General features: G+C 47.7%; 1 protein-coding gene across 4 annotated transcripts; it reads left to right on the top strand.

Annotated features, from left to right (window-relative positions):
* Window positions 1-1006: 1006 nt before the first annotated feature.
* On the top strand, window positions 1007-14413 carry FKBP1B (FKBP prolyl isomerase 1B). 4 transcript variants are annotated; one of them, XM_010358488.2, is made up of 4 exons: window positions 1007-1186; window positions 5212-5259; window positions 11658-11770; window positions 13755-14413. In XM_010358488.2, exons 1-4 carry the CDS (start codon window positions 1150-1152, stop codon window positions 13797-13799), a joined length of 243 nt encoding a protein of 80 aa, XP_010356790.1. In that variant the 5' UTR covers window positions 1007-1149; the 3' UTR covers window positions 13800-14413. The 4 variants fall into 4 exon arrangements, with proteins under 4 accessions (XP_010356790.1, XP_010356789.1, XP_030776571.1 ...); XM_010358487.2 differs by having other exon boundaries at window positions 1009-1186; window positions 13800-14413; XM_030920711.1 differs by having other exon boundaries at window positions 1018-1101; window positions 13800-14413.
* The last annotated feature ends 1323 nt before the right edge of the window (window positions 14414-15736 follow it).

Here is a 15736-nt window from a genome sequence, read left to right as displayed (position 1 = left end):
TACCCTTCAAACAAATATTACCTCCTCCAAAAAATATTTTTCTAGATTCCTGAATGTCTTTTTAGGTGGAGGAGGAACTCAAAGTAGAATTCATTTACATATTCATTCATTCATTCCACAGCACTAATCACTCCATGCGGTAACTCTGTGTCCCCATCTCTCTCAGATTTAGTACCTGGAAGACAGCCATCCTGTCTTAATTCAATTGGTATCCCCAGGGCGCATTTCTTTGCCTTGAAAATTGAGTACCCAATAAATGTGCGTCGAGCAAAACTACATGAGATGGCGAACAGGGGTTTAAGGGTATAGGGGAGAGTCAGCAATGACTGGTGTCCTCCCTCCCTCCCCGAGCTCTGCTCCTACAGATCCAGGACGCCTAGCGAGGGTAGGAACCTCTTCGGTGCTTCCGCAACGCTCGGAACAGCACGGCACTCAGCGCATCTAATTAAAGTGATGGTTTCATTACATAGCAACACAGCGAGACCCTGTTTCTACAAAAAATAAAAAATTAGCTGGGCGTGGTTGCTCGAGCCTCTAGTCCCAGCTACTTGGGAGGCTGAGGCAGAAGGATCGCTTGAGCCTAAGAGTTCGAGGTTGCTGTGAGCTATGATCGCGCCACTGGGCTCCAGCCTGGGCGACAGAGCAAGATCCTCTCTCTAAAAAAAAAAAAAATAATAAAAAAATAAAATAATGGTTTAATTGCCGGCCTTTGCCCCCGGCCCCCCACCCCCCACAAGTCTGTAGGACCGGGCTGACTTCCCAGAGCTTAGTACAGATTAGATGCTAAATAAATGTGTGTTGGACGGATGGGCGAATGAATGGATGGATGGATGGAGGATGTGGTTGTGCTTACCATGCTCCCCGGTCAGTGGGTTAATGTCGTCAGGCGGGGCTAGGCTCGCTAACAGCCAGGCGGGGTCCCTTCCCCCGGGCCCCGCCCCGGCCGACCCCACCTTTCCGCGCGGCTCCGCCCCGCCGCCCCCTTGCCAGTGGCCCCTCCCCGCTCAGGTCCCGACTCCAACCGCACCTCCTCTGGCTCTGCAGTGGCGGCGGGGAGGCGAGCCCGAGCGACTGCGGGGCCGGGACCGGAGCAGAGCCGGGGTCGGGCAGCAGCAGGGACCCCCCGGAGGCGGGGCCTGTGGGACCGCTATGGGCGTGGAGATCGAGACCATCTCCCCAGGAGACGGTACCGGGCTCCCTCCGGAGCCGGGGGAGGGGAGGGTCCCCGGGCGGAGCCCGGAGGGCGGGGGTCTGATTCGGAGGTGGCGCGGAGGGTGCTGAAGGGTCGGGGGGCTGGATGGGGAGGGCAGGCGGAGACCCCGGACGGGATTCTTGGGGGTCTAGGAGACCATCCTCCACCATCCTCTTCCGCGACTCACCTAGGGGAATGTAGGTGGCAGCCTGGAGGCGGGGGTCTGCGGCCCGGAGCCGGGGGTCTGCGGCCCACCACCCCGGGCTGCTCCTGTCGCGGCTGCTACCGCTCGGTTATCCGCTGCTGCTGATACCCCAGGCTGGGTTTCGGCTTAGCTTTCCCTGCCCTGCTCGGCGAGCTCTGGAAAGCAGGACCTGCTCTCGGGTCTCCGCTGCTCCGGGACCTCCTCCTAGCGCGTCGCCCGCCGGGCCCCCCGTCGGTCGCTTCCCTGTGGGCCGGGCTGTGAGCGGCTGTGGGGACAGACCCAGGCTGGGAAAGGGGGAAGAGCTCCCTTGCCGGCTTCCGGATCTCGCTTTATCCTCCCGCCGCGTTCAGACTCCCTGGCCACCCTGTCCACTCCCATGGCCTCCACATTGAAGCTTCTAAGCCCGGCCCTGCGACCTGCGGCCAGACCTCTCCCTGGAGGTCCCAAGGTGCTCCCTAGTCAGCAAGTCCAAAACAGAACTCGCGCTTCCCACCTTCTCCCCTAAGTGATCGTCCTTATCCCCCTTCCTTGTCTCACTTTCCCAAGCCCTTGTATTACTGGGTCTGGGTGTGCAAGGAATAGCCATTTCTTTATTTCTTGAAATTTAATTCATACCAAAGCTCCCATTGTCTGCAGGGTTTGCTGGGCAAACTTCATATCAGATATTATTAATATGAACAGCTCCCCTCCCCTGGAAATTGGAGAACTTCTTGGCTCCAGGCCATATTCCTTGTCCAATCCCAACCACTACTTCGGATATCCCCTGGGGTACAGAATTCTTTGCCCACGCAGGAAACCTTGATGCTGGGTCCCAGAAAGCATCTCCCTGAGGCCTTTTCATCCCCCAGCAGCCCCTGAGTTAATCTCCCCATCTTCAGCCTCTCCTCCCTGCCTTCAATCTCATCCCCAATCTCATATTCACTCCCTTTCTACATCATAGCCTGAGGATTCTTCTTAAAATGCGGTGGCTCATGCCTATAATCCCAGCACTTTGGGAGGCCGAGGCGGGCGGATCACGAGGTCAGGAGTTCAAGACCAGCCTGACCAACATGGTGAAACCCGTCTCTACTAAAAATACAAAAATTAGCTAGGCTTGGTGGTGCATGTCTGTAATCCCAGCTACTGGGGAGGCTGAGGCAGGAGAATGGCTTGAACCCAGGAGGCAGAGGTTGCAGTGAGCCAATTGTGCCACTGCACTCCAGCCTGGGTGACAGAGCGAGACTCGTCTCAAAAAAAAAAAAAAGGAAGGAAAAAGAAAAGAAAAAGAAAACAAATGCATATTTGACCATGCCCCTCCCTCAGGTAGAAGATGTTTTAATGATTCTTCCCTCTCCCCCAGGCAGAGGGGCCTTTGGTGCTGTGGTCTATTCTCATCTTCCACACTAGAGCTTCATCTCTCACCACCTGTCCTGAGCCCACCACCAACTTTTTCTCCAGCTTTCCCAAGCTGCCTGCAAGTTGTCGAACACACCACTTGTTCAGCAAATATTTATTGAACGTGTGTGCTAGGCCCTAAGGTGACAGCGTTGAAACAGACAGGGTTCCCGCTATTGCTGGACTGAAGGCCTTTGAACATGTTACATGTCGTTCCCTCTTCCCAGATGGTGTTTTTTTACTTCCTCTGGCAAATTCTTACTTGTCTTTCAAGACCGGGCTTCGCCATTCTCTCCTCTATGATATTTTCCTTGACTTCTGCAGTCAGTTAGCTGCTCCCTCCTCCAGGCTCCCATAGAGTCCTCTAAATGTTGGCTCTGTGGTTAGCCTTCCCTAGGCTTTGTTATCCAGCCCCATAGCTTTAAATTCCAGCCAAATTTATACCTCCAGTGCAGACTCTTCATCTGCCTACTTGCAATATAAACTCAGATGTCTAATAGGCATCTCAAGATTGCCACCCGCACAAATCTGTTCCTCCCGTCTTCCCTATCTCAGGAAATAGTTCCACTATTCATCCATTTGCCCAAACAGAAAACCCAAGCATCGTTCTTGTTGTCTCCTTTGTCCTCATCCTGGACCCCATTTCCAATTTGATTGCATGCCCTGTCAGCTCTGCTTCCAAAATATGTCTCCAGTCTATTTCACTCTCTTCTCTGCTGCCACCACCTTAAATCAAGCTATCATTGATTTCTTGTCTGGATTATTGCAACAGACGCCTAACTGTCCATCCTACACATAGCAGTCAGAGTGATGTTATAAAATCTTAATTCGGATTATGTCATTCTCTGGCTTAAAACTCTCCAGTGGTTTCCTATTGCACTTAGTATGAAATCCGGCTCTGCAAGCCCTGTATGATCCATCTCCTTCCCTCCTCTCTCCTCCCTCCCTTCTTTCCACCTAGCCTCCTCGCTCGCTGCAAATGTATTGATTCTGTGCACTTGTTACTCCTTCCCCAAGTGCTAATTCCCAGTATTTTGCTCATCCTTCAAGTCCTAGCTCCAGGGGCACCTTCTTCAAGAGGCCATCCTGGACCACTCTGTCTGAAATGGTCTGTCCCACTGCATCTCCCTTTAATACATCATTGTGTGTGTTTTCTTTAGAGTATTCCTCATAATCCATAATTGTTTTGCATATTTAAGTATTGTCTCTGTCCATTAGAATATAAAGTCCATGGCAGGTGTGGTGGCTCATACCTATAATCTCAGCACTTTGGGAGGTTGAGATGGGAGGAGCTCTTGAGCCCAGGAGTTCAAGGCCAGCCTGGACAACATGTCAAGACCCTGTCTCTACAAATTTTTTTTTTTTTTTAATTAGCTGGGCATGGCAGCATGCACTTGCAGTCCCAGCTACTCAGAAAGCAGAGGCAGAAAGATTGCTTGAGCCCATGAGGTCAAGGCTGCACTGAGCCAAGATCATGCTATTGTACTCCAGCCTGGATGACACAATGAGACCCCTACTTTAAAAAAAAAAAAAAAAAGTAAACTCTAAAAGAACAGGAATAGAGATCTTGTTTGTAGTGTTCACTGCTGTATCCCTGTGATCAGGCACAGGCGTGGCACCCCATAGGTACTCAGTAAATATTTGTAGTTTTGTTTTGTTTTGTTTGTTTTTTTGTTGAGATAGGCTCTTACTCTGTCACCCAGGCTAGAGTGCAGTAGCATGAACACAGCTCACTGCAGCCTTGACCTCCTGGGGTCAAACAATCCTTCCACTTCAGCCTCTTGAGTAGCTGGGGCTATAGGTGTGCAGCATCACACCTGGCTAATTGAAAAGATTTTTTTTTTTTTTTTTAGAGATGGGGTCTCCCTATGTTACCCAGGGTGATCCAGAACGCCTGGGCTCAAGTGATCCTCACGACTCAGCCTCCCAGAGTTCTGGGATTACAGACGTGAGCCACCATGCCTGGCCTCTCAGCAAATATTTGTAAATGATTCTGTTTATTCATCCTTGATGGATGGATTATAATCTGCATTGTTATCTGGTATTTGTGTATCTGTTTCCCTACCTTCCTCATGAGTTTATACATTGTTCTGCATGTCTGAAGTCTGGTCCAGGCCTGGCACATAGGAGGCCAGCTGTAAATGTCTGTGGAGTGGATGATGTGAAGTAAAAGGGGCAATCAAAGAAAATGGAGGTGGGTGGTGGGAAAGCCCAGGGGAAAGCAGAGTTGAGAAAACTCAGGGGGTAAAGTAAATCCAGGCCAGAGAGGTGATGTGATTCATTCTGGCTCGTACAGGGCCGGGAGCCAGAACTAGTGCCACAGGCATCTGCATGGCGTGGAGGGGAATGCAGGCTGGAGCTCTTGGTCAGGATCATACTTAATGTCACAGGTGTTTTTCTAATACCTTACTCCTTCATCTGCCCTCATGTCTCCCTGCAGGAAGGACATTCCCCAAGAAGGGCCAGACGTGTGTGGTGCACTACACAGGTAAGTCTCACCCCCTTAGCCCCCACCCCAGTCCTGCCCCTCCCAAGGCAGGGCTGTCCTCTGAGCTTCTCTCCAGAGGTGCCTGCCTCTGAATCAGACCTAAAGCCCAAGGGAGCAGGGTCTCCCTGTGACCAGCCATCCCCTACTCCTCCCAGCCAGTCTAGTGGGATTGATAAAGGAGGCTTGGAAGGCCAACTCTTTCCCTCTTCTACCAGCAAGGGCCATCCATGGTGCCAGCTTCTAGGTGAGTCAAACACCTTCAGTCCCCTTCCTTCTGTTGCAGGCATGGTGGAGCCCCTGTCCCTGCTGGGTCTGTCTGATATTTAGAAATCCCTCCTAGAGCTCCCAGCAGACTCTCTCTCTATCCTGCAGTATCATTAGAGAAGAAGAGGAGGGAAGAGGACAGGCAAGTCACCCAGAGGCTCTGATGCCATTTGAGGTGTCGGGTGATGGCAGTGCTTGTCTCTGGGTGCTGGGGGAGTCCAGAGCGGGACTGATCCCTGTTGGATGCTCTTTATCTGCAGCTGAGGTAGAGCGAGTTCCTCAGGACTGCTGGCAGGAAGATCATGAGCAGGTGTTTGTTCCAAGGGGGGTGAGCACCCTGCCTTGTGACCTGCTTCCTAAAGTGGCAAACTCGATGACAGCCACTTAGCAGACAGCAAGGCCAGGTTAATTCCTAGGACATATTCAGATGGGGCCATTTTTAGCAGTTCTGTGAGCCAGTGTGAAGCACAAGGTTAATTCTACGCAGACAGTGTGGATGTTTTCAGCAGTTGTGTTGCTGGTCACTGATGTCAGTGGGCTGGACCATGTTTTATCTCCTGGTGATGTGGCCTAATTACCGTGGGTCCTCTGGGGCCTCTGACCTGTGTAATTGATTTAACAATTTTACATGTTGTAGACAGACCAGTATTTATCAAGTTACTGAAACCACAACATCCCTTTGCAAAGTCCTTTCACAATACATACATAGGGCAGCAGCTCTGGTCTTGGGAAAGACTGTCTTATCAAACACAGCAGGAGACTGTGGGACTTTTGGGAAACTTTTAACTTAAATATAAATATAGTAGAGAACATAATGTTAGATGTCCAGGTCAATGAATTTTTTCAAAGTGATCACACTTAGGTAACTACCACTCAGAGAAGCATAGAACATTACCAGCATCCCCAAAAGTCCCCCTGATGCCTTCTTCCGGTCATTTCACTTCCCTAAAGGTAGCTATCATTGTTTTTCTGGTTTGTTGTGGTTGTTGTTGTTGTTTTGAGACAGGGTCTCACTCTGTGACTGAGTGCAGTGGTGATCACAGCTCACTGCAGCCTCGACCTCTCGGGCTCAAGTGATCCTCCTGCTTCAGTCTCCTGACTAGCTGGGACCACAGACACGAGCCACCATGCCTGGCTAATTTTTAATTTCTTATAGAGATGAGGGTCTCACCATGTTGTCCAGGCTGGTCTTGAACTCCTGTATGCAAGTGATCCTTCCACCATGGCCTCCTAGTGCTGGGATTGCAGGTGTGAGCCACTGTGCCTGGCTGGCAACTATTACTCTGACTTTTGTCTCCATGGATTGGTTTTGCCTATTTTTGAACTTCATCTTAATGGAACCATAGCATATGTACTCTTTTGTGTTTGGCTTATTTCACTCAATATTATGTCTGCGAGATATATCCAGAGTGGTTTATTCCTCTACAGTATTTTAATGTATGAGTATGTTGCAATTTATGTATCCTCTCTACCGCTGATGAACATTTTGGTTGTTCATAGTTTTTATTTATTACAGTGTCACTTTGATCAGTCTTGCAGGCATCTCTTAGTGTACACGTGTACAAACATATGTGCATGTTGCTGTTGGGTATATACCTGGAAGTGGGGTACCTAGACTCAGCATTAGCAGTATTGTCTGACAGCTTTTCAAAGTCATTGTGCCAATTTCCACTCTAGGCAGCTGTGTAGGAGACTGCCAGTTACCCTGTGTCCTCCCCAACACTTGGTATTGTCAGGTTTTGCTTTGTTTATTTATTTTTTCTTTTTTTGAGACAGAGTCTGTGTTGCCCAGGCTGGAGAGAAATGGCACAATCTTGGCTCACTGCAACCTCTGCCTCCTGGGTTCAAGTGATTCTCCTGCCTCAGCCTCCCGAGTAGCTGGGATTACAGGCACCCGTCACCATACCCGGCTAATTTTTGTATTTCTAGTAGGGACGGGGTTTCACCATATTGGCCAGGCTGGTCTCAAACCCTTGACCTCAGGTGATCTGCCTGCCTCAGCCTCCCTAAGTGCTGGGATTACAGGAATGAGCCACCACGCCAGGCTTTGTTTTGGTTTTGGCCTGCTTTGGTGAGTATTCAGTACCATTTCATTGTGGTTTTTTTTTAGACAAGGTCTTGCTCTTTCACCAAGGCTGGAGTGCAGTGCTAAGATCTCGGCTCACTGCAACCCTGCCTCCCGGGTTCAAGCGATTCTTGTGCTTCAGCCTCCCAAGTAGCTGGGATTACAGATGCACACCACCACACCCAGCTAATTTTTGTATTTTTTGTAGAGACGGGGTTTTGCCATGTTGGCCAGGCTGGTCATTGTGGTTTTGATTTGTGTTTCCCTGATGATGAATGACATTGAGCACTTTTTCATGTGCCTACTGGCCATTTGGATATCCTCTTTAGACTGCTCTAATTTTGCCCATTAAAAAAAATTAGGTTGTCTTTTTATTTTTATTTTTTTGAAACGGAGTTTCACTCTTGTTACTCAGGCTGGAGTGCAATGGTGCGATCTTCACTCGCTGCAACCTACACCTCCCAGGTTCAAGTGATTCTCCTGCCTCAGCCTCCTGAGTAGCTGGGATTACAGGCACGAGCCACCATGCCCAGCTAATTTTTGGGTTTTTGGTAGAGACAGGGTTTCGCCATGTTGGCCAGGCTGGTCTCAAACTCCTGACCTCAGGTGGTCCACCTGCCTCGGCCTCCCAGAATGCTGGGATTATAGGTGTAAGTCACGGTGCCTGGCCAGTTGTCTTTTTCTTGTTGTTTTATAGGAGTTTTGTATATGTTTTGGATATGAGTCTTTTGTTGGTTATATCTATCCCAAACATCTTCTCCCACACTGTGGCTTGCCTTTTTACTCTCTTAATAGTAGCTTTTGAATAGAAGTCCTTTTTTTATTGTTTATTTTTTCTTATTTTCTTTCTTTTTAAAATTTTTTTTCTTTCTTTTTTGTTTTTGAGATAGGATCTCACTCCCAAGGTGTTGGGATTACAGGTGTGAGCCACGGGGCCCGGCCATCTGGCTAATTTTTAATTTTTCTGTAGAGAGGGCGGTCTCCCTATGTTGCCCAGGATGGTCTGGAACTCCTGGGCTCAAGTGATCCTCCTACCTTGGCCTCCCAAAGTGCTAGTATTACAGGTGTGAGCCACTGCACCTGGCCTGAACAGAAATTCCTAATTTTGATGAAGTCTGGCTTATCAATCTTTTCCTTTATGGTTAGTGCTTTCTGTGTTCAGTTTAAGAAATCTTTGTCAGGCCAGGTGCGGTGGCTCATGCCTGTAATCCCAGCACTTTGGGAAGCCAAGGTGGGTGGATCACCTGAGGTCAGGAGTTTGAGACCAGCCTGGCCAACATGGTGAAACCCTGTCTCTACTAAAAATACAAAAATTAGCCAAGCATGGTGGTGCATGCCTGTAATTCCAGCTACTTGGGAGGCTGAGACAGGAGAATCTCTTGAACAACCCGGGAGGTGGAGGTTGCAGTGAGCTGAGATCGAGCCGCTGCACTCTAGCCTGGGTGACAGAGATGAGACTCCGTCTCAGAAAAAAAAAAAAAAAAAAGAAATCGTTGTCTCTGGGCCATGAAGATATCCTTCTATGTCTTGTCTTGTAGAAGCTTTATTACTCTATCTTTCATGTTTAGGTTTATGATTCATCTGGAATTGACTTTTTTGTGTGTGGATTTGGTAGGGGTTAAGGTTCATTTTTTTTCCCATATGAATATACTGTTGACTCAACAACTTTAATGCAAAAAAAAAAAAAATCCTTTATTTGCTGCATTGCAGTGGCATCTTTATCCAATCAAATCACCGTGTAAGTGGGTCTGTTTCTAGACTGTATGGTTTTGGCTGAACTTGTAGCAATAGATAACTGAAGTTATTTATCCAAAGTAGATTAAGTCACATAAAACCTGAAGAAACTAAGGAATGAGAAAGGAAAGTCGGTGTATAAATAGTATGTGAATGTGTGCGTGTGTGTGCATATCCGTGTGCATATTTGTACAGGTATGTATCTGTGTGAATGTATGTAGATCTGTGTATCTAAATATTTTCTTAGCATCTGTTTGGCCACCAGGGCTTTTCTCCTGAGTGTGAGTGCATAAGTGCATGTGAGCATGCACAAGTATCTTTGTGTATTTGAATATCTTAGCAACCTTAGCAAATGCACGAGATTGTATTTGATCTTGTTAGCATCCACCTGCATGTACCTCTGTGTAGCCAGAAGGGTTTTCTCCTTTGCCTCATTTAGTACCCAGGGCAAAAGCCTAATGTATTCTACTGAGACAGTAGTTAAATAAGTCTGTTTCTCTAATATACATTTTAGTTGAAGGAATTAGGAAGTGGCAACATAGATGCTCCAACACTAAGCTGGCCGCGCTTCCTATGTTAAACATGACACATCTGAGGCCCTGGAAGAGGAGGTGATTTGCCCAATGTCACACAATGAGTTAGTGCCAGAGTAAAGTCAAAACCCAGTCTCTGGACGTAAAAGCAAGGTCTTTTTCTAGTCCCAAACGGCCTTTTGTGGTGGTCCAGGGACTGCCGGGAGCAGTCATGGAACCGCATCATTTACGGAAGGTCTGATCTTTGAGTCAGAGTCACAGAAGAACTGAAAATAGCTGTTGGGCCTTGGGTTGCTGAACTGAGATGACATGTGGACATGGGGATGACAAGGCTTCTGAAGCAGAAGCTGGGGGACCCGGAACTGCTGGACCAGCACCTGGGGGCGGGTTCTGGTTTAAAACAGCCCTATTAGTACAGAGTCTGGAGGCCACCTCTGACCAGCTAGGTCACCTTACACTGTTTCCTGCAGTAGGGGATGATGCAATCTTTGGGTTTTGCCTTTTGGAGAAAACTTTTAGGAACCTTATGTGAGGACTCATCCTGAAGCTGGAATAGCTGGGAAAACAGACCTTTAGGCAGAGGAAGTGAAATAAAAAAGTTGAAAAGTCTGGCTGGGCATAGCTCACATCTGTAATCCCAGCACTTTGGGAGGCCAAGGTGGGCAGATTACCTGAGGTCAGGAGTTTGAGACCAGCCTGGCCAACATGGCAAAACCCCATCTCTACTAAAAATATGAAAAAAATTAGCGGGCGTGGTGGCAGGTACCTGTAGTCCCAACTACTCAGGAAGCTGAGGCAGGAAAATCCCTTGAACCTGGTAGGCGGAGGTTGCAATGAACCGAGATCATACCACTGCACTCCAGCCTGGGCAACAGAGGGAGACTCCGAGTCAAAAAAAAAAAAAAGTTGAAAAATGAAGAGGAATTTGAGAAAGGCATGACCTGAGTAGGACACAGAGGGAAGGGAAGGAAGGGGAGAACAGAGAGGGTTATAAGCAGGCAAGAGCTGGATCGTGAAGTGCCTGTATGCAAGGTAGGCATTTGAATTCTGCCCTGGGGAGCTATTGAAGTATTTTAAGCAGGAGTAATAGAATCAGATTTGTGTTTAAAGAAAAAAAAATCAGTCTGGATGCCAAGTGAACAATGAAATGGAGGCGGGTAAAAGAGGATCAAAAAGACCAGTTAGGAGGTTCTTCCTGTGTACAGGTGAAATAAGCTGGTTACTTAGTGGTGGTAACAGAAGCAAAGAAAAGGCCAGGAGCAGTGGCTCAGGCCTGTAATCCCAACACTTTGGGAGGCTGATGCAGGTGCTGTGGTCAGGAGTTCAAGACCAGCCTGGCCAACATGGCGAAATCCCATTTCTACTACAAATACAAAAATCAGCCGGGTGTGGTGGCGGGTGCCTGTAATCCCAGCAATGTGGGAGGCTGAAGCAGGAGAATCGCTTGAACCCGGGAAGCGGAGGTTGCAGTGAGCTGAGATCATGCCACTGCACTCCAGCCTGGGTGACATAGCAAGATTCCGTCTCAAATAAATAAATAAATAAATAAATAAATAAATAAATAGAAATGAAGAAAATAGGAGGTGGATTACAAAGATATGGAGGACTTAGTGATAGGTAGTATGTGGGGGTGAGGCAGAGGGAAGTGTCCAGATTTCCTGCCTGGGCAACAGGATGAATGGGGAGGATTGGAAGAGGAACAGGTGTGTGCAGAAAAGGCATTCCATTTTAGACATGTGGAATGTGAATTGGGAGTTAACTCATGACCACAGCTCTGTTGCACCCAATTCTTGCTTTGACAGGAATGCTCCAAAATGGGAAGAAATTTGATTCATCCAGAGACAGAAACAAACCTTTCAAGTTCAGAATTGGCAAACAGGAAGTCATCAAAGGTTTTGAAGAGGGCGCAGCCCAGGTAGGTGAGAATTCACATTAAAGGAGATCTGGGGACTCGGGGATCTGGGCTCAGCACTCTGCCGTCCACCTCCACCTTCACCCACTCACAGACCACTACTGCTTTGACTCTACCGCCAGGGCATGGCAACGCCATCTGGTGTCCCCTGCTGGCTTTGTGTCCCCACCTGGCTTTGTGTCCCCACCCCTCTCCTTGCCAGCATGACTCTTTTGTGTCCCTGGGAGCTCTCATCCCAAGCACATCCCCTAGGCTTGCTTAGAACTAGCTGAGAGGGCCCCTTACTCATGCCTGTAATCCCAGCACTTTGGGAGGCCAAGTGTGGCAGATCACTTGAGGCCAGGAGTTCAAGACCAGACTCACCAACATGGTATAACCCCGTCCCTGCTGAAAATACAGGCGTGGTGGTGCATGCCTGTAATCGCAGCTACTTGGGAGGCTGCGACAGGAGAATCACTTGAACCCAGGAGGTGAAGGTTGCAGTGAGCAGAGATTGTGCCACTGTACTCCAGCCCAGGCGATGGAGTGAGATGCTGTCTCAAAAAACAAAACAAACAAACAAAAAAAAACTAGCTGAGGTCTACCAGTTGTCTGGGACTGAGGTGGCGGAAGAGTTGGGGTGGAGTAGGCCAAAAATATTTTTTGCTTTTTTGCTTTTTTGGAAAGAATTTCAGACTTACAAAAATATTACAGAAATAGTACAGAGTTCTTCTATACTCTATTCAGCTTCCCCTTCTTGTATAACCATAGTACAATTATCAAAACCAGGACATTCACAATGATACAATATTACTTACTTCTTCAAATTTTTTATTATTCAAAATTCAAAAATAGATTTAAATTTCACCAATTGTCCTACTAATGCTGAGCGGGTTCTCAACAACTGCTGTGATGAGCCCTGGTTCAAGCTCTTCTTCCTTGGTCTGTCTGTGAAGTCCTTATAATGCTCCCTTACAATAGGTCTTGTTTTTGGTGTTTTTTTTTTGACAGAGTCTCACTCTGTCACCAAGGCTGGAGTGCAGTGGCGCAATCTCAGCTCACTGCAACCTCCACCTCCTGGATTCAAGCGATTCTCCTGCCTCAGCCACCCAAGTAATTGGGATTACAGTGGGATTACAGGCACCTGCCACCATGCCCAGCTACTTTTTTTTTTTTTTTTTTTTTTGAGACGTAGTCTCACTCTGTAGCCTAGGCTGGAGTGCAGTGGCACAATCTCGGTTCACTGCAACCTCCGCCTCCCAGGTTCAAGCAATTCTCCTGCCCCAGCCTCCCAAGTAGCTGGGATTACAGGTGTGCACCGTCACCATCTGCCCGGCTAATTTTTGTATTTTTAGTACAGATGGGATTTCACCATGTTTGCCAGGCTTATCTCCAGCTCCTTGACCTCAGGTGATCCACCTGCCTCGGCCTCCCAAAGTGCTGGGATTACAGGCATGAGCCACCACACCGGCCTTTTTGTATTTTTTAGTAGAGACAGGGTTTTGCCGTATTAGCCAGGCTGGTCTTGAACTTCTAGACTCAAGTGATCCGCCCACCTTGGCCTCCCAAAGTGCTGGGATTACAGGTGTGAACCACCATGGTTGGCCACAGTAGGTCCCCCTTGCCACCTTGCTGGTGACTCTAGTCTCTAAACCACTTTAATGAACTGCTCCTATCACCTACTTGAGTATTTACATGTGCTATTCATACACCCTCTTTCCTAAAGAGGCCTATTCTTTGAAAGAGGGTGAACTATGAACAAATGAAAGTGTTTCAGTCATATACAAATTGAATAACCAGTAATGTTTGTCAGATGCATGAATGAGAACACTCTGTGAGGGTACTGCCCCACAGTCACATTTCTGCTGAAGCAGAATCTGCATTTGTTACAGCTCTTAGCAAAATTTCAATGTATCCCATCTAAAATTCATCTGAGATCTTCAGAGTTAACATTGAGGATGGTTTGGGAAAATGCCATAGCCATCTAACTTTTTTCTTTTAAATCAAGCTGCGTCCTCTTTCTCCTCTCCCCATCTGCCCCCATCCCTGCTAGATGAGCTTGGGGCAGAGGGCGAAGCTGACCTGCACCCCTGATGTGGCATATGGAGCCACGGGCCACCCCGGTGTCATCCCTCCCAATGCCACCCTCATCTTTGACGTGGAGCTGCTCAACTTAGAGTGAAGGCAGGAAGGAACTCAAGGTGGCTGGAGATGGCTGCTGCTCACCCTCCTAGCCTGCTCTGCCACTGGGACGGCTCCTCCCATTTGGGGCTCTTGATCAGTGTGCTAACCTCACTGCCCCACGGCATCATCCATTCTCTCTGCCCAAGTTGCTCCGTATGTGTTCGTCAGTGTTCACGCGAATCCTTGCTTGAGGAAACTTCGGTTGCAGATTGAAGCATTTCAGGTTGTGCATTTTGTGTGATGCATGTAGTAGCCTTTCCTGATGACAGAACACAGATCTCTTGTTCGCACAATCTACACTGCCTTACCTTCACTTAAGCCACATACACAAGGTGCTCAGACATGAAATGTACATGGCGTACACAGAGGGACTTGAGCCAGTTACCTTTGCTGTCACTTTCTCTCTTATAAATTCTGTTGGCTGCTCACTTAAACAATGTCCTTTTTGGAAATATGTAAAATAAAGGCTCTGTGCTTGACAAACTCCTGTCCATCCTTATTTTAGGTAGGAAGTGCTCTGTGGACCACACAAGCCAGTTGCCCCTGGGAAAGAGTGGAAAGGAAGCCGGGTTCCAAGTGGCTAGGCGAGTGATAAATATAATAGCTACAATGTGAACATTTTACATGCTGGGCCTTGTTCTACATACTTTTTTATTTTTTTATTTATTTGAGATGGAGTCTCGCTCTGTCACTCAGGTTGGAATGCAGTGGCACAATCTTGGCTCACTGCAACCTCCGCCTCCTGGGTTCAAATGATTCTCATGCTCACCACAACGCCTGGCTAAATTTTGTATTTTTAGTAGAGACAGGGTTTTGTCATACTGACCAGGCTGGTCTTGAACTCCTGACCTCAAGTGATCTACCTGCCTTGGCCTCTCAAACTGATGGGATTACAGGTGTGAGCCACTGTGCCTGGCTGTATATACTTTTAAATTATTACCATCGATCCTCTAAGCAACCCAGAATCCTCCTCTGCATAACTAAAGAAATATAGGCTCCAAATCTTGTAGCTTAGCAATCAGATGTGGGATCTGAGCACCTTATGTGCTCTTGCAATCTTTGTTTAGACTACAGCCAGAGGGATGAGCTCCACTCACCCAGATGGAAACAGAACACTTTGTGCATCCAAACAAATAAAGGTGTATTAAGGGCTTGAAGTCATATGCTAACTCACACTGGGAAGTTCCTTGTGAAAACAATGTGTGATTCTGAGCTTGTTTTCACATACACTGCTGAGTTTCACCTAGATTTGTTCTGACTTACATTGAGGAATTACTTTTGGGAAGAATGTATGATTCTGAACTTCTTTCCACATATAGTGCTTATTTCATCAACATTTATTGTAACTGACCAGAAACACCAGTTAGCTTTACAGTCAACCCACTTATTGGTATAGGTTATGTATAGGTCAGAGGAGCCTGGGGCAATGTGCTCAAACATTTTTTTTTTTTTTTTTTTTTTTTTTTTTTTTTTTTTTTTTTTTGAGACACAGTCTCACTCTATTGCCCAGGCTGGAGTGCAGTGGGTGATCTCGGCTCACTGCAAGCTCTGCTTCCCGGGTTCACGCCATTCTCCTGCCTCAGCCTCCTGAGTAGCTGGGACTACAGGTGCCCGCCACCACACCTGGCTAATTTTTTGTGTTTTTAGTAGAGACGGGGTTTCACCATGTTAGCCAGGATGGTCTCAACCTTCTGACTTTGTGATCCTCCTGCCTCAGCCTCCCAAAGTGCTGGAACTACAGGCGTGAGCCATTGTGTCCAGCCTCAAACATTTTCCTTTCAGTTGGTATAGGGTGAGAAAAACTCC

The sequence above is a fragment of the Rhinopithecus roxellana genome, chromosome 17, assembly GCF_007565055.1.
Source record: "Rhinopithecus roxellana isolate Shanxi Qingling chromosome 17, ASM756505v1, whole genome shotgun sequence".
Taxonomy (NCBI): Eukaryota; Metazoa; Chordata; class Mammalia; order Primates; family Cercopithecidae; genus Rhinopithecus; species Rhinopithecus roxellana.
The sequence above is the reverse complement of the archived record's forward strand: the minus strand, read 5'-3'. Positions and strand labels throughout refer to the sequence as shown.

Coding starts and splice junctions, on each gene's coding strand:
- FKBP1B (XM_010358487.2), top strand. CDS start 1,150: ATGGGCGTGGAGATCGAGACCATCTCCCCAGGAGACG. Junction 5,260..11,657: donor GTGTGTGGTGCACTACACAG/GTAAGTCTCACC, acceptor TTGCTTTGACAG/GAATGCTCCAAAATGGGAAG. Junction 11,771..13,799: donor TTGAAGAGGGCGCAGCCCAG/GTAGGTGAGAAT, acceptor CATCCCTGCTAG/ATGAGCTTGGGGCAGAGGGC.